Genomic DNA, 19,335 nt, shown 5'->3' with positions numbered 1-19,335 from the left:
GATGAGTAGCTGGGCTCTATCTTGCGTACCTTGGAGCCAACATATGTGGCAGTTGGCTGCATTTCCACAAGCTGTGGATGCATATTCTAACACTGAACGGTTCAGTGGTAGATATAATGTGATCCCACAGTATGATCAAGCATCTATTCTGGATTAAGTAAGGGGCAAAGTGCTTTTAAGTGGGCATATGCTTTTTCTTATATCTCTTGCATATCTGGCTTCCACATGAGAAGCCTATCGAGGTTTACCCCGAGGTGTTTCACCATGCAAGACCAACGAATGGGGACTACCATAATTTGCAGCAGCTGAAGGTCCCAGGGCACTCTATGTATCATGATTATGGCAGCCTGGCTTTTCACAGCATTAAACTTAAGATGCCATTTTGTGGCCTAGGCTCCTAAGATATCACATGCTGTCTGCAGATGGTAATGAATAGCAACAATACTTTGGGAGCATGCGTAGAGTACGGTGTCATCTCTCTGACTTAGCTACGTCGGGAGTACAGAGGGAGTGCAACAGAGGGCCGAGAACAGACCCCTGCAGCACTCCCACTCATATAGGCCTCACAATTGAAATGCCATCATCACCACAAACATGGAAAATCCACTCTCAGAGGTAGGATATGATGATTCTGATGTGTGGTCTTGAAAACCCCAGTACACAGAGTTTGTAGAGGAGGCTCTCATGGCACACAAAGTCAAAGGCATAGGTGACGTCAAGGAGTACTGCTCCAGCATACTCCATATTCTCCAAGGCTCCCATTCGCATCCTCAGCAACATGCAGCAGCCTTTGTGTGTGTGTGTGTGTGTGTGTGTGTGTGTGTGTGTGTGTGTGCGCGCCTGTGTGCCTTTGTGTGTAAGCCTTGCATCTTTTCCTTCTTTCAGGATATGTTTCCATGCAGAGGGGTAGTTGCCAGTCCTCAAGACATGTCTAAAAATGTCTATAATGGGCCATAGTGCATCAGGTGGAGTTGCTTCAGCATAAGAGCCTCCACCTGGTCGCAGCCACCAACCTTCCTGGCATTGAGAGAGCGAAGTTGGAGTCAACTTTTTCCTCTGTGATTGGTGTGATAACAGCTCCTGCATCATCCACAAAGAGGACGGACAACTTTTGTCATACCGTTTGCATGTGTTGTTCATCAGTGTCATCTGCTATCAGCAGTCACTCCGCTGACTTGCAGAGGAGGGAAAATGTTGCCCTTTCCTCAGTAGTCTTCTTGTAAGTTTCCGTGCAGAGCCATCTTCAACATGAAGCATGGCTTCCTTGCCTGCCTAGTCCTGATTCCGATGGTTTTCCACTGCCACCTTTATTTCAAGGTGTAGCCGGTTTAGATGGCACTTGGTGGCAGAATGTCACATAATTTCCCACTCACAGAAAGTCCTATTTTTCTCAGTGATGGCCTGTAAAATCTGTCTGTAGGCCTTTGTGCTCCTCTAGGAGTGGCAGCATCTACAGCTCATAGTGCTTCTGCTGTGATCTGCCACAACGATTCATCTGTGCCGATGGCATTGGGATCTGGAGTAACAGCAAGAGTGTCTCGTAGACCGTCTCTTAACTGTTCCCAGTTCACCTGTCCTAACTGTCAACATCTTTTAGGTGGCTCCGCACCTTAAAAATCCATGTCAAAAAGACCAGTAGATTGTCAGATGAAAGATCCTCTCTACTCATTGCAGCAGTAGTGACGTGTATTGACCCCCATAATTACTATGATATTGAGCACATCAGGACAGCAGTGGACATATTAGGGTAATGTGTGAGGTCACACGGCCCCAGTAGGAACAGCTGAAACTCTCCGACTTAGGGGCATATGGTGTATACATTCTATGTGCATACTGTTAATCTGTGGATTGCATTAAGAATGGCACATTGGTGTTGCCTTTTGGTAATTGGCCACACTGGCCAATGCACTGCTATCCCAAGCACATGCAGAAGATTTTGGAGCAATTCTCTGATGATTTCAGTAGAGGGCAGAGCTCATCTGTGAAATCATCTACATTTGCACCAATTATTCGTTTAGAGAGATGTTTGCATGACAAGGGCGTTCTGTCGTCGGTCCGCTCCTGTGAATGTCTACTGCAGCTGGCTGGGCAGCAGGGCACTCTGTATTGAGCTCATACCCGATAATGACTTCCTGATTGGCGGGGCATACTGGCCAATGTTGTTTATGTCAGCATGCGACCCGTGACCGCTAGCTCACTTTTCCACGTACAGCTGTACCAGTTTAGTATGAGGGGCGGACACTGCAGCCCTTCCTCTCGTTACATTACTAAAACCAGACTAGGTGTTACACATGTCGCCAGAGTATTATTGGTATGCTGTTTAGTGTCAGCCTTTCAGAATACTTCACAGCCATGATAGCTTGCAAAATGTTTTTGCGTACAGTTACAGCATTTGGGCATCTCTTCTTGTTTTGTGCTGTAAGTATGACTTCCATGCAGCCCTGCACATTTCATGCATTTGAGTGGCATGGTGCAAAATCTCATGAAATGGTTTAAGCCTAAGGTGTTACATGGACAGACCCATGTAATTTCATATAAACTTTATGTCACAAAAACCACAGAAAGCACGAAAATGCGCACTCGTCTATTTATTTACTGTAAATAAATTCAGACCTGAATAACTTATGTAAATTAATTTTGTGGAATGTAATTATTATTTCCTAGATAATATTTCAAAAATATAGTGACAGTCAGCCTGTGACTGATTGCAATCCATTGTAATATGTTTTTTCTTTTTGATTTTAGAAAGGAAGTGAAGAGCATTCCTGGTCGGTTCTCTCTCTCTCTCTTGTTGTTAGCCTCTATTGATAGGATGCACTATAGCTGCACTCCTTTTGTATCATTAATTAATCTTTCTTTCGCGTAGACAAATGTGATGTAAGTGTCATGTATTAGTTTTAGAACCATTTGCAATTAAAGTAATTTAAATTAATTAAAAATCTCATGAGTTCTGATTTTAATAGTTCTCCTGGTAGATACGTGATACATAAAATGTTTTAATGCTTTATTGTTATGACCATTGACTATTACAAGCTTAACGGATCGTGACGTGGAGACACAATGGCCAAATACAATTAGTATTCTGCCATTTATCCATTTGCAACTTGCTACTGCATTCCTGAGATTAATTGCCAATCATCACAAATCATTTTGCAAACTTCAGTGCAACCGTAGGACCTTAAATGATCTGGACACAGTCTCCTAGCTATGATTCCATTTCACCCATCAATAACAGATACTGACCTTGCAAAACTAATGGGGGTATTTCTAAATCTTGTGGTATTATTCTGGAAGTCAATTTGGCCACTAACAAAGGTGTGTCCATCATGAACAATGGCCATCTGCTCCAGTTAATTTTAACAGTTTTCTTTCCAGTGATTAATTTACATTTAAAGTCAAATTACCACACATTTTAATAATCTTGTGTGAGCAGATGCATCAGGCCCTGGCACCAGAAACATTGCGCCTGTTGGCCCTTACTACGAAACTTTTGTCCTTGAATACTGGTAAAACTCACAATGCCTTTCAGCTGGATTATTTTCCTATTCTCCACATTATCCACTAGTATCACCATAAATAGTGGAGTTTGCTTGTTTTTGGGGCTTCTGCATATGAGAGACGGCCGTGAAGCCAAACCCCAGGCCCTCAAGCTCTTCTTTGAAGTGACCTGGGTCCATTTGGAAAGGTAGTTTTTCAGAGGACTGCCTTGAGTAATTTTAGTGGCTCGGATGAGTGTGTGTTGTATGGTAGACCGTGGTCATGTGTCACACCCATTACTGCATCATATTCCTCTTTCAGTTTCACTGCAGTCTCGTATGTGTCTTATCCAACTGTTTTAATTGCAACAGAAGACTTTGACTGTACCCTACAATTTAAGAGTTTCTGGAAACACTTTTAAAATCACTTGACCAGTGTATGACAATGAAAGTAGGTGTGGCCATCTCTAGTCTACTTAACTGTATATTACTGTCATCTGGCAGCACATCTGTGATGCTGATGAAGCTGTTGGCTGTCGGTTGTGACTGAGCCTGAGCAAGCGTAGTTGCCCTGACAGTGTGCTTCTTGTTAGGCACTAGGAAGCCATTCCCACTGGGCAGCTCACACACGGAGGCCTTTTTCTATGTGCACACCCTCAGTGCCTTGCCTGTTGAGGCAGCTGGTTTCTTGGTGGAAACCTCACTGTAAGACACCGCTGGGTGCTTCCTAGAAGATGTTTCCATGTCAGGTTGACCCCTCGCAGTCGCACCCCTATTTCTGTCTGGTTCCCAGCCAGGATTAACCCCTTCAGGAAAACTGGACTTTCCTGACCACAGCTGTGGTCGTAACTGCCTCAGGAACACCAGTGCAGCTAGTAACTGCGCCTTTCGCATGTAAAATAGGTGTTTCGCTGTGACGCAGCTTTTGCTCACACTAGCGGCACAGGTGGCAGGTACCACTGGAAAATTGCAGGGTATGTCAGTGGCCTCCTCCCCTACATCAAAAGCGCATACTGCGGTGTTTGGGAGCAAGCCCGGACCCACCACTCTCGCTGAGTTACGGTTCATGTCATTGGATGTGCACAACTGAAGCTGTGTACGTCGGCATAATGCCCCCCTCATTTGAATCCATAACTCACACTGTGTGTGTGTGTGTGTGTGTGTGTGTGTGTGTGTGTGTGTGTGTGCGCAAGTGGGAGGGGGAGGGGGGGCTGATATGCTTGTGAGACTCTTCTAACATGTACTTATATCCATTTTTTACTATTCAATGGGGAATAACACGAAAAAACTGACAGTGTAGTTATAGGCCATCCTTTCTCATCCTTGGTTGTCAATCTACTCATGGAGCACACTGAGATGACTGCTCGAAAATTGTTGGCATTGAAACCAGCTTTTTGCTACAAATAAAAAGGGTGAAAAGTGAGTCATCTTGTTTTAAAGGTTCTCACCTTTTTCACCCTTTTTTTGCTCTTTTTAAGTAGAAAATAAGTTATTTACTTTTGTTTCCAAGTTTCTTATTCATGAATTTTGCTCTAGTAATAAAACTGCTGCTGTGATACTCTGTTCTGTTTCAAAAATAAACTTTTTGAGATGGAAAAATGCAAATTCCGAAGTGATTGGCGTGAAAAGAGAGTGAGTTTGAAAAGTAAAGTTTCTGCAAATGAGTGAAAGTGAACTATTTTGCAGTGTTTGTTCTTGCTCTGTTAGTTTTGAGACTAAAGGTTGTAGTTAATTTTTAATCAGTCACTTTCAACAAAATATCAGTACAATTTTGAAATTAAATGTGTGCCACATACGTTACAGTTAGAACTTTCAGATCAGGTACAACCTTCAAGCTTGGTGCCAGCAGTAAGAATGTTAATTACCAAAGATAGTTCAATAACCACTGAATTGCCTGATTTTAGGCCCAAAAGAAAGAATAAGGAGCAGAAGCTGCAGTGAAATATTAAAGATTTGCAAAAATTATGCTTTTTGATGTCTGGCAAGATACTTATTAGACGAGTGGGAGGTTCTACAGTTTGAAAAAGATGATCCAGCTTTAGGTAACAAAGGTATTGACAATTACTGGCAGCAGCACATCACAGCAAGAGACTCATCAGCTATACAACTGATGCACCCAAATGTTTCAAGACTTGTTAAAGCTTCTTTTACATTGCCCTGATGGAAATATGAAAATAGAGAGAAGGTATTCATTCCATTTTGAAGCACACGTTAGGAGAAGACAAGGCAGGAATGACAAAAAGATTTTTAAACAGTGTTTTGACTGTGAGGGATGCTTTGGGAAAATACTCCCATTTTCTTTCTGTATCCATTGCCTCACATTGCTTAAGGTATGGACAGCAAACACATAAAATTTATACTGCTTATACAGAAGAATGTAAAAGGAAAAGAAAACCTGAATTAGAAGAAAAACAAACACATGAAACAAACGAAAGGCATCTTGAAGAGGAGATTGAAAAAAAAAAAAATAAATAAATAAATAAATAAATAATCAGTTTACTATGAGACAAGTGCTCTGAAAGAAAAGAAAAAAGAACAACCACCATCCAAGAAGTCACAAGAAGGCGTTCTCTCCGCAGCCTCCAACTAAAATTAGAGAGCCGGCCGGTGTGGCCATGCGGTTCTAGGCGCTTCAGTCCGGAACTGCGCGACCGCTACGGTCGCAGGTTCGAATCCTGCCTCGGGCTTGGGTGTGTGTGATGTCCTTAGGTTAGTTAGGTTTAAGTAGTTCTAAGTTCTAGGGGACTGATGACCTCAGATGTTAAGTCCCATAGTGCTCAGAGCCATTTTAAAATTAGAGAAGCACTCAAAAAATTATTTAAAGGCAGCAAATGTGGGCATGCTTGAGGGTGCACAGATCATGAAAGTAGAAGAAAGGGTAAAAGAAAGGTAGGTGCAAGCCATTCAGAAAAATCTGTGTAAAGAAAATCCAGAAATGTAGTATGATTACTCCTTTTTTGCTGAGACTCATAAGCAACAGTAATCCAAAACTGTTTTGTGATCTTTTCCCAGTATTGAAATTTAGAATGTCATTAGCTGCAAAAATGTGATGTAAATTTTTTATGTGAATTATGATTACCAATACCGAAATACCGTTAGTGATGTGGGTTGAGTGGGGCCACTGTGGTGTAGAGGTGTGTGGAGTGGCGCGTTGTGGAAGTGGTGGTGCTGGCCAGAGGTGGCTAGGAAAGCCCTGCTGCAAGACACAATATATTTTATTTCATCTTGAGGTTCAATTTTGAAGAGCTGCAGTGGCCCTGCACTGGCCCTGCATACGTGCCTGCAGGCACATAGTCCACTGGCAGGGCCGATGATGTCAGAAGATCGCAGCGGCAGAATGGCTGTTTTTTGTCCACGCCCTGCTTGGCTGACACTGTTTGCCCCTCAGCAGCATGTGCCCTGAGGGAGCAGTGCCAACAATATGTACATCCACTGAATTCTTGTCGGCATCTCTTGCTACTGTGTTAGAAACTTGACCTGGTGTCGAAGGATGGTGGAGTACCATCCTGACTGCAATCCCCTGCCATCCAAGGCAGACGTTTGGTGCTGCCATGGAGCCTGGGGAACAGCTCATCCATTGTGTCGTTCATTCTAAGTCCTTAGGTGTGGACTTACAACAGTGAGCTGTTCTGGTGGAGCTGGCTGTTCAGACCATTGTTGGCTGCTGGCTGGCCCGTAGCATGATGGAGACTCATCTTGACACACTGTCACATAGGGTGCTGCCAGAGTATGCATAATTGTGCTAGAATCAGAGGGTATTTATAGTGCTTAATAGCACACTTGTTGTGCCGACACATTGCTTACAGACATGTACAAATCAGCACCCCTGTGTCTCCATGCTGTGAAAATACTCTGCAGGTTGGCTCGTAGTTGCACAGCACTTCTGCAGTGTCACCATCATTGTGTGGCTTGGCTCATCTGCCTTGCAGTGTAAAACTAGACTTGTGTGTGAAATTTTATGTCAGTGTATCTGTGTCTGCCTACTTGCTTCACACATGGATGCAGTGGAGTTGCTTTTACGAGGGTTGCCTAGAAAGTAATGTACTGCATTTTTTTCTTCAACAATTCTTTATTGAACATAATGAAAATTACACATGCAAAATAATGGTGTTTTATCTATACACCTTGTTTTTCCATGTAATCTCCATCCCGTTCAATGGCCGTTCTCCAGCGCGAAACAAGGGTATGTACACCCTGTCAGTACCAGTCCTTGTCCTGGTGGTGGAGCCAGTGCTTCACTGTATGAACTTCCTTTTCTGATTGACAGTTGCAGTGCCACCTGCTGAGTTGTAATGCATCTGTCCTCACGAATGACAACAGCACCTTGCTGCAACATGTCCAGTGTGACAGCCGTGGATGGTCTCCCCGACCACTGCAAATTGTGGAGCTCCGTCGAACCGCCTTCTGATGTCCTCACTCTCCATGCCCAGTGACCAACTGTATTTCTGCAGATGCTCCATAGACTTTGCACAAGTGTTTGTGAATATTCTCCACAGTTTCTTTCTCTGCAGTGAGAAATTCAATGACGGCACATTGCTTGTAATGTACATCACCTATAGACGCCAGTTGACACCAGTTTGAACTGTCATGCAGCTATGCTACCTGTCAGGAGTGACAGTAACTTGGTGCACTCACTCAGGAGACTTCAAATAATACATATGTAATGTTTCACATTTGTAGCATTGTTTTCGGCTGAGGAAAAAAATGCAGTGGATTACTTTCTGAGCAACCCTCGTAATTAAGTAACACCCAAAATTTAGCAGTGGACCTACATAGCTGTCCTCTGAACGCATGATCAGTTTGCAACAGAAGATGTCACATACAGAGCTACGCCATAGATTATTCACAATTTTCCTCTAACGTTAACCAAACATGGGGCACATACCCTCTACAATTCTCAGCCCATCAGCTTGTTCATCCATCCTTACATAACTACAAAAACCTCCATTCTCATTTGAGCTACCTCTTAACATTAACCCCTCAAAAATAAACAACTGTTTGTATAAATATCCCTTCATCGTGCCCTTATGGTGTCTCGTAGTGTCAACAACAGTGCTCGTTTCAACACCGCTCGAGGTTCTTTCACATCACAATTAATTATATACTACAATACACTTTCTTATTACTATATCAAGTGTCTTGCATGCTTCATACCTTCTCATGTATCAGATGTACTGGAGAATCACATTGATGAGTGGCCATCCACTTAAGGCTGCGCAAAATGGAGTCAACACCGGCCTGGTGCTTATTGTCTTAATCATGTGCTAGCATTTCTGTACATATGAAAGCATTTGCTCTACCAAAACATGTCCCTCTTGCATGTCTGTTAGCAGGTTTAAAGATAGGACTACATTAGGATCTCGTGTTTCATTCAGGTAGGTCAGATTTCTCACTGGAAGGATTGCTAGTGACTTCTCTGGCCAGTCCAACAGTGGTTGCATAGTGTTCACTTATAGGAGAGGCTTATAGGTGAAAGGTCTGCTCTGTTATATCACAGTCTTCCATGTTAATAAGTGTTCCATTATCATGGAGTTCCAAAAGTTTTGCTCCCACGAGCTTCCTTGTTTGTAGCAGTTCACTACTGTACTATTAATAGAACAAACCCCCTTAAATCCCTACTTTCTGAAAATATGATCATAGCTCCAGGACATCATGTGGACAATCCTGGCCTACTTTACCTAAATATAATTGCATTCGCATGGGCCAGTACCTGTATGTTGTCCAGTATCCCTTGTTCCACACTAGTTAACTGTGTAGTGTGCTGTTCCATGATATCTTTTTCCTCCTTGCTCATCTATCCACTTGCTCTATCATACCATTCTGTTCCCAGATGTCACCAGCATCTGGAGTCCCAAAAACTGTTTTCAGTAACCTACCCTCCTACATCCAACGAACCTCGCTTACATCGCTGTACCATTGTGGCACTACTTCCACTATCTGCGACATTTGCCCTTGCAGTTGCTCGTATGACGGATTTGAACCCATAAATGGGTAAAAGTTGGAACAATTCATGCTGTATCTCCCTCCGCTGCCAAGCTCTACTTGATGTGCCTTATGGGAGCAACTAGGTGCATTCAAGTAAAGATATCATGACCAATCAAAACCATTTCCAAACTGTCTGTACTGTGCATATGTAGTTTTGTGGTTTTTGTGATCATTGTGACACCTTTGTCAAACCATATTTAGTGTATTTTGTTGTTTGGCCACTAGTAGAGCTAATTGACACCTTCACTCACTTTGCACCACTCAAATGTTTTAGCTCTAAATACAGAGCAAAATACGTAGTTTTTTCATGCTGATCAAAATGTATTTCAAGTATTTAGTCTCGTTCTGAAGTGCAGTATTTACATATGTACATTTTGTAATGTTTACAAACAATGTGCACAATAGTTTGTGTGTGTGTGTGTGTGTGTGTGTGTGTGTGTGTGTGTGTGGGTGTGTGGGGAGAGGGGGGGGGGGGCACTTTCTATGTAACTCAGGAGGCACCATTACCTAATAATCTCAAGAAGATGAGTGCAGTGCAAGAGATGCAGAACTACACATATGCAAACACCACACAAAATACTTACGTAAATATTTGCGCTCAATAACGTGCAAAATTCTCTAAGCACGTAGTGCTAAACATGGAAAAATACGTAACTGGTGCAATGTGTCATTACTTAAATAATGAATGAGAGCTGCAAGCTTTTGAAAAATATTAATTATGATGTATGAAATTCAGTCAAAAGTTTCTATTTCCCAGACAGTTCCAGTTAAATCAGCTGTTTTTATTAGATAATAATCTTTATTAGATAACAAACAAGTCTCTGACAAGTATTTTGTTGGCTGTTAAGTACATATCTAATACATGAATTGTGAAAATGCAAGGGGTTATCCCATATGTAACTTTTACAGCTGAAAATGTTATTGCCCACATTGTACACCACTTTTTGAAGTCCCTTGAAAATTGTAAAAGCGAGGTTTCACTGTACGTAATTTCTTGCAATGCAAAGTGACATTTTTCCATGCTTAGTGCTAAATTTGCTGCTTGTAATCTTCTAAAAGCATCTGATATGGTCTGTCACACACAAAAAAATAAAAAATAAATAAATAAAAAAAATGTAGTATCTAAATATACCATGTACATGTGAAGTTTCAGTCTCCTCAACATTCCATCCAGCAAATGCCGAAATATTGCCAGAGCATTCCAAACAGCAACCTGTAACACTGGAAATGGTCCCAGGGGACCAAGAAACCTGTTTTGAGATGGTCTTCGATGTATACCTTTATCTGCTGGTACCCTCTCCTCAGGTCTAAGGTAGAGAAGTACTTACACTGCCCCACATTGTCTTTGGTTTCAGTGATGTTTGGGATTGGATATGCATTGGTTATGGTTTTGTTGTTAAGGTGTCTGTAGTCACAACAGACTCTACAGTGCTTTCCTCTGTTACCCCATCCCCCATCCACTAGCTGTTGATGAATGAGCTCTTCTAATACTGGTTGCAAATATTGTGGTGTACAGTAAGGTCTAGAATATACCAGTGACATAGTTCCTGTAGGGATACAATACTGTATTATAGGTGTTTCTGGTAAATGCCTTCATGGATAAAACTAAGTCTCAAATTCAAACAACAATTTCTCCATTCCCAATCTATCTGTACCTCTAAGATGCTCCAACTTCCTATGCAGTGCAGTTTTATCTGCAGTTTGCACACTGCCCTGGTGCACACTGGCCTTTTCCTTGTGTCCCTAGCCACATCACCCAGGTCTTACAAATTAGCTACCAACTTTCATTGTGCCCAATAAAAACTTAGCTTCACTTTTCCCACTATACTACATTCCACCTCTACAGCTTCATTAATTGCTTCAAAATTTATTGAGAGCTCCGCACGGCAATCCTGTGGTTCCACTTTGCTTTTAACACCTGCTTAATTATCCCTGTTTGCCTTACCATTTCTATACTCAAGTTGGTGGTTTCCAGCCACACCACATCTATCACACTGAGCTTAGCAACATTGTCTCTGCTATGTCCCTTCCTCCCACACTTCATGTTAGCAAAGAATACTCCTCTTGTCTTGCATTCCTGTTAGTATATTGATCTCTTCATACTCCATGGCTAATCTGTCTGCAGATTATAAATACTCTGGGTTACCCATTCTCACTCTTCCATAGATATCAGATGGCAACCCCTTAAAAATGTGTCCACTACCCAGTCCTGGTTGGGGACAATTTTTCATATGTTGCTTTAGGTAGTACAACTGTACCTATTAGAGTTGAATTTCCAGAATAAATTTCAGTATTTCATTTCATCTTGTGTTACAATATTGGAGTTCTGTGATGCCCCTGGATATGACCTCTGCAGGTGTAGTCCACGGACAGTGCTGATGATGTTAGAAAGTCGTGGCGTCAGGATGACAGTTTGACGTACATGTCCTACTTTGCTGTCACTGTTTATCTAGCTCAGCAATGCATACTTCTGCCGAGTTCTCTTAGGCGGCTACTGATACAGGACTAGAAGTTTGCCCTGGTGTGGAAGAATGGTGACAGCATCGCCCTGGCCGTGAAACGCTGCCCTCCAAAGCAGAAGTTTGGTGCTGCCACAGAGCCTGAGTGATGGCTCATCCAGTGTGTCATTCTAAGTCCATGGGTGTGAGGCTGCTGGCAGACTGTGCATAACTGTGCTAGAATCGGAGGTTATTTATTGTAGTTAGTAACACATTTGTGCCAATAAATTGCTTCTAGTCATGTTCAAATCAACTTTCCTGTGTTTCCATTTTGAGAAATATTCCACAGACCGACTTGTAGTTGCACAGCTTTTTTGCGGTGTCATTATGATTGTGTGACTTGGCTCAGCCACCTTGTGGTGTACAAACAGGATTGCCTGTGAAATTAGACATTGGCACCTCTGTGCCTCTATGCTTGCTACACACACGGGTGCAGTGGAGCTGCTTTTAATTTATCAACACCCAAAATTTATTGCCGATGTTACATACCATACCCTATCCAGGATCATAATAGAGAAATTTCTTTGGTCTTAACTGGCCATTTCGGTAGAGGATAATCAAAAATTAAAACAATTCATTTTTTGATAGCTGTTTATTGAAATAATTTGTAACCTTTTAAAATACACCTTTTCAGAACACTTTATCACCTTTTTCAAATATTTTGTCACCTTTCTCACAATTTTAAAGTGCCACCATGGCTCCTCAGCCTGCAAAGTGAAATGGAACCACGTAAATTTTTTGGATCATCATTACTCTATACATTCTAAATCAAGTTCGCCATGGAGTATGGTAAAGACAGTCAACTACCATTTGTGGACATTCTGGTCACACACTGATCCGGCAACAAAAAACCATGTATGTAGCATACATCATGCTCAGGACCTATGTATGTTGTGACAAAAATGTCTCTATCCAACATGAGTTGCAACATCTCAAAACTGTGTTCGAGAAAAACTGGTGTAGCAATCGCCAGTTAAGAGGAACAGTCCTTTCTGGATCAAGGTGTCAAAATAGTGTGTCACCACAGGATCAACCCATCACACCACATCCTTGCTACCATATGTCAGCCCTACATCACAAGAATATCAAATGTGTTTGTCCTCTGGTCCCTTTCAGACAATACTAATAGTAGCCTCAACCTTTTGAAAACACATCAGTTTTTTATAATTAAATGCTGTCTAAAAAAAGTGCACAAATATTCAGTCCTATTTTGATAAGATTTGAAACATGTTCAGAGATTGGCAACCTGCTTTAAATATTCGTAAATCCAAAATTTTGTATTTCTCTTAACAGAAAAAAACTTAGTATGCTGTGACTACAATACGAATGAGCCACAATTGGAAACAGTAAATTTATTCAAATATTTAAGTGTAACAATTTGTAGTGCTATAGAATCTGTTGTGGGTAAAGCAGGGGACAGACTTCAGTTCATGGGAAGAATACTACGTAAATGCAGTCAGTGTACAAAGTAGATTTATTTAATCAGAGTGTTTGGGTTTTCATCTTTCTGTTCACTGTTCCAGCGGACTGGTCGGCCCGCTATTAAAAGTGTGGCGGTGACTTCGTAAGGCGTTTCTACAGCGAATTGTTTGTCGCTACGAACGCCGCCACAAAACTTGCCGCAGTTAAAGATGATATAAAACTCCTTGCAGACAGACAATAAGAATAGTGTAAGAGAGACTGGATGAAAACATGCACCATAATGGGCTGCCCCTGTCCAACGGATCGGCTGTTTCCAAACAAACACTCCCATTAAACACACTATACAGTCCCATGATGAAAATTCAAGGCACGTGTGTTATGCTATTATGCCAATGTCCTCAGGGAGGCTGTGGAATTCTGCCTTTCACAAAAACTAATGACCCTGGCCAATGGTGATCACTAATAGCAATTTAACGTTATTTTTGTCAGCTTATAAACCCATATACTCCTGCCCCCCCCCCTTTCCCAAAGCCATATGACAACACTTAAAACATGTAGTTACATTGTTTTTATAATGTGTCTCATTTGTGGTACTTTCACTAACAATTTGTTTTCCAGGAGAGTACATTTGCGATTAAGGAAGAAATGGGGTTCAGTGATGAAGAATTAAAGAAAATGTTGCTTTCAACACCTAGGCTCTGGATTATAAGTAAGTTACTTGGCTTTCTCTTAACCCAGTTGTGTAATTATTAATATTCCTATTCAAGAAGTTATACAATTTTAATTTTAATGTTATTCTTCTTGTGTAATATTAAACACAAGAAATAGTTTTCCGCAGAAGTGTGCCAATAAGAAAAGGGTAGGTTCTCTGCAGAATCAGTGAAGAAAGGAACATACGGAAAACAGTGATGAGGAGGGGGGACAGGATGATAGGGCTTCTGTTAAGGCACCCAGGAATAACTTCCATGGTAGTGGAGGGCACTGCAGAGGGTAAAAACTGTAGGGAAAGACAAGATTGGAATATATCCAGCAAATAACTGAGGACGTACGTTGCAAGTGCTACTCTGGGATAAAAAGGTTGGTACAAGAGACGAGTTGATGGTGGGCCACATCAGATCAATCAGAAGGCTGATGATTTAAATATAAGGAGGGGGGAGGAGGAGGAAGAGGAGGAGGAGGAGGAGAAGAAGAAGAAGAAGAAGAAGAAGAAGAAGAAATTGACCTCCAAAGAAGTTTCTAGAAAGATAAATATAATGTTTTACTTACAAAGGAGCCACAGATTTGGGCACAAACATCAGCTTTTATAATGGAATTAGTTCCTCTGCAGACAAAAGGTAGGTTAGGAAGGAATTTAACTATTAGGGGATTAAATACTATGGTCACATTTAACTCTGGCTCAAAAGTGGCAATGCAGGGCGGAGTGAGAGAGAAGTCATCAGTCATATGCTATTGTGGAAAACACGTTATTTGATAAAATGAGATGCTGAAAGTGACATTGAAGGCAGTTCACAGGTCAGAGAGATATAAAAAAGATTGAAAAAAAAAAAGAATCGGTTAAGAGATGGGGAACAGCAATGATAAAGAATGGTGTAAAAGCGGTACCTGAGAAAAGAAAAGACAATGCAGGCTGCCTTATGACAACAGAGAGACAAAAAAAGAAGAAAAGTATGAATGGAGAACTTTGAAATTGATGGCAGAAATAAAAGGAAGGATACGCAAAACAAGAGTTACCCACTGGTAAGAGTAACAAATACAATTTTAGTCTCTCTCACTCACTCTGTGTGTGTGTGTGTGTGTGTGTGTGTGTGTGTGTGTGTGTGTGTGTGTGTTTAGTTTCAACTGATAGGGAGTTATGTCAGAATCTGTCTGCCTAAGGGCAACTTGGTCGCAGCTATTAAGTTGCAAAGTGTGAAACTTTTTTCATTTCATTCCAGAGTTGGTACAGCAACCAGTATGTATGATATGAAGAAACAAGCAGTCTTGGTTGCAGTGTTGAATTTTTTTTTATTTATTTACTAATTGGGACATAATAAATTTAACACTGCAGCCAGTATTTCTTGTTTCTTCATATTGCTGCAAAATGTGCTCTATGACAGGGTACTGTATGCTACCAGAAGAGCTGCCTCTATGTTTCTGTTCATTGTCACTGATAGCCTTTGTTGAAAGGAGGTATTTGACATGAGTTGTGTTTCAGTCTCACCGTGTGAAAAGTTTGTCCTATCATAATTGGAGCAGTATGTTGTTGAAGGGTGAATAAAATAAATTTACTACTAGTGGATACCAATGGGTTTTGCTGTTGTAGATGGTAGCTACCGTGAGAGTTTTCAGTGTTGTATTTAGTTAATATTGTTGCAATTTTGCTCAACTGCGCTTGTGTCACGTGACAAGATGGATTTATTGCAGCATGTGTAGTTGAAGGTGTGGCTCGGTGGCAGACTACGGATACGCATGTCTCAGGTTTGATTCTCGGCCCATTCTAGGATTTTTATTCACTGCTTATCACTTCTTTCCCCTCTGCCAATATTAGCTAATGTGAAAAATGCTGAGCCACATCTTGGTTTAGATTCCAAGATAAACTGTAAGTCACACTGTAGCTAACTGGGTAAGTCAGTTCGAAGGAAGGCACGGGTGAACCACCTCCAATTATAGCGATGTGATGTTCAAACAGTTTTACCTTTTTACCTTATATGGCTGAGAGTAATTGTCAGAACTTTGGCTTGTGCAGCTTTAAATCCAAGATTACAAACCCATGTTAGTTCAGTATAAGAATACTTAAGTTTTCCTTCAAATGATGACAGAAGATCAATTACTAAATGAACTTAGTACAGTTAACATTGTGGGACTAGCAGAAAGATTTTGCAGTTCCTAATGCAACTGTTGCCTCTAGTGACAGTTCAAACGCATCTGAATAGTTAGTAATTTAAAATCCAAGACACTAATTGTTATCTGATGTAGTTTACAAGTTGATATGCCATTCTCAGTGAAGAGTACTAATCCAATGTTGAGTGATGGTGACTAATGGAGTTGCTGACAAGGTAGGTGTTCAGTAATGACTGAGGTGAGCTGCAGAATAGAGTGCTTTTTGATAGGTGGTAGGCAACTGGAACAGAATCTCGTGATTGGTGTTGAATGTATTATTCGGTTATGTTGTGTTGCATCTCTAGGATTTGTTGCACAGTGACATTAAATACATTTGGTGTGTGCAGTATGAGTCCAGAAAATGTTAGTTGTGTGCTCTGTGTGAATGTTGCATTTCTCTTCAGCAAGTCCCAAGTTGAATGCTTCAGGGACCTCTCTATTGTTGATATATAGCCTTCATCAATTCCACCGTCACTGAAATTTCATGTAATTGCTTGCTTCACAGTGGAGCAAATAGTCTTGAACTGAATGTGAACAACAAGGCCAAGCAGGACTTGCCAGAACATAATGTGGACAGTAATGAAACATTGAACTGACCAACATTCTAGTCAGAAAGAAGTCTCGTTATCTTATTAGATTTATAGATATACTTGTACTGCATACAGTTTTTAAACACGTGTTTTATAGAAGTTTATATTGTTGGATCTAAACAGGAATACATTGCTGCTCTGTTTTACTTCTTGAAAGTTATTTCAAGACACACTTACCTAGAGAACTTATAGTTTTTACAACAAATGATGAGATCTTTAGAAAAATGTAGTAGATGAGATGCATGTACCACAGGACAACTTTCTCCACCTGTAGAGGTATGGAAAGGATGTGTCATTCTGCTGGATACCATGACTTCTGGAAATCACCTCACTGTTCAGGCAGAGGCACATACATGTATGGAAAGGGCATAGGCAGAGGTTGATTAACAAAAAGCAGGCTAGGTGAAGCAAATGATTCCTCTATAGTGTTCATCTTACTGGCATCTGAGGTGACAAAATAATTCTTACTTGCCTATGGACATACCATAGTTCTACGAGACGTGTTCCTGCTGCACCCAGATGTTTTATTAGCATACAATATATTTGTGATGTACAGTTATCTTTATACATTTTATATAATGACAAGTGCAGCAAGTAGATTACCAGCTGCTCTAACCTCTATTTTTGGTGATAAAAAATATGGTATGGATTTTAGCATTTTGTTTTTGGTTTGGCTATCTACCTAACTTATTAGGTAAAAGAGTGTAATGTGTTTTCTAAGTTATTGCCTCATCCTTTTTTACCCAATGATCAGCTAACTATAGTACATGTTACGGAATTTTAGCTCTCTCTCTCTCTCTCTCTCTCTCTCTCTCTCTCTCTCTCTCTCTCTCCCTCCCTCTCCCTCTCCCTCTCCCTCTCCCTCTCCCTCTCTCTCTCTCTCTCTCTCTCTCTCTCTCTCTCTCTCTCTCTCTGTCTGTGTCTGTGTGTGTGTGTGTGTGTGTGTGTGTGTGTGTGTGTGTGTGTGTGCATGCGTGTGTGTGCACATGCGAGCATGACTGCATGTTAGAGTTTTATGGAAGGGGATCAGACATCAAATAGGGATTTTATATCTTACTCTTGAGTATAAATTATCATAATCACATTCATCTCAAAATATTTTAGTAAGGGTGCTTATATGCTTATATGCTTATTGTCTTAATCATAACGTCATTGTACCTCTGCCACCACATATTTGTGCTATACAGAACTAATGTGTGCCTGGTCAAGGCAAATATGGCATAGCATGGAAACATATCCAGTCTGCCTGAGAATCCAATGTATTATTTGAACAGTGGAGTAATGACAACATTATGAAAAGGGTAGACTGCTACTCACCATATAGTGGAGATGTTGAGTCACAGACAGGCACAACAAAAGAATGCTAAGCATGTAAGCTTTTGGCCAAAAGGCCTTCTTCTTGCCACCCCCCCCCCCCCCCACCCCCCCCCCCCCCCTGCCCCATCAAACAAACATATATCCAGGCCAGAGTCTGGCCTCAGTAACCAGAGTCAGTTTTACTTCAGAAGACAGGAGAAGGCCTTTTGGCCAAAAGCTTACTTGTTTAGCAGTCTTTTTGTTGTGCCTGTCTGGGACTCAACATCTCAGCTATATGATAAATAGCAATCTAATCTTTTCATAATAATGACAAAGTATTATTCAGTTTTTATGAATTATCCACTAAGGACTATCACAGTAAAGTGGCTGGTAGTATTTATATGACTCCATGGATTTGGGGAGGAGGGTAAATCTTTGCACTTATGGAATAACTCTTATTACAGGCTAATAAGTATTATATGTATAATACTTCAATAATATCCTGAAACAAGACAGTAATCAACCTAATATTTGTCGTAAATGTGAAACAACTGTTTGTGTAAACAGTAGCTTTTGTTTCATTTCAGGTCAAAAATCTTTACTTTCAAGATTCCATTTTGTACATAACGTGATGAAGGTTCCGCATGAACAAATTGCTGCCTCTTCAAAAATACTGACATGTCGTGAATTTAGAGTACGGCAGAGGCACCTATTTTTAGTGGCACTAAATCGGGCTCAGTACAACCCTAAAAAAGAAAGTTATGTTTCTTTGGAGAAACTAGTCTCAGGCACTGATACTGAATTCTGTGATACTGTAGCAAAGGCATCTATACAAACATATAATGAATTTTTGAAAACATTGTGTTAGCAGAATTTTTTGTAAGACACTTTTACTGTCTTTGTGAATAAAGTACATATCTTTGTTTTGTTGCAAATGTGATTTTCCTTCCCATTGTTTTAGAAGTTGACAGTGTTATTTTACTTTTTAATTTGTGCATTACTGTTACTTATTTTGCATATAAAGCATGTTTAGATATTTTACAATGTGGAGGCAACTAGGCTTTCAAACATGTTTCATTTTATAAAATTCAAAACATAGAATACTGGTACACAATTTTTTACACTATCAGGAAAGACAGTTTGGTACACAGAGATGAATCATGTCAATTTAATGTGCTAAAAGAAAATAAATAATGACTGTCTTCTTTG

The 19,335-nt window shown here is 40.7% G+C and overlaps 1 protein-coding gene across 1 annotated transcript in view; it reads left to right on the top strand.

Annotated features, from left to right (window-relative positions):
• LOC124596439 (transcription termination factor 3, mitochondrial-like) overlaps window positions 1–19,061 on the top strand; it is a 57,915-nt gene extending 38,854 nt beyond the window's left edge. Inside the window, exons 4-5 of the mRNA XM_047135574.1 lie at window positions 14,000–14,090; window positions 18,714–19,061. Of these exons, the coding sequence (XP_046991530.1) occupies window positions 14,000–14,090; window positions 18,714–18,994 (372 nt within the window). The 3' untranslated portion in view covers window positions 18,995–19,061. The remainder of the gene's footprint in view (window positions 1–13,999; window positions 14,091–18,713) is intronic.
• Window positions 19,062–19,335: the final 274 nt, after the last annotated feature.

Source organism: Schistocerca americana, chromosome 2 (genome assembly GCF_021461395.2).
Source record: "Schistocerca americana isolate TAMUIC-IGC-003095 chromosome 2, iqSchAmer2.1, whole genome shotgun sequence".
Taxonomy (NCBI): Eukaryota; Metazoa; Arthropoda; class Insecta; order Orthoptera; family Acrididae; genus Schistocerca; species Schistocerca americana.
Note: the sequence above shows the minus strand (reverse complement) of the source record. Positions and strands in the feature narration are given on the sequence as shown.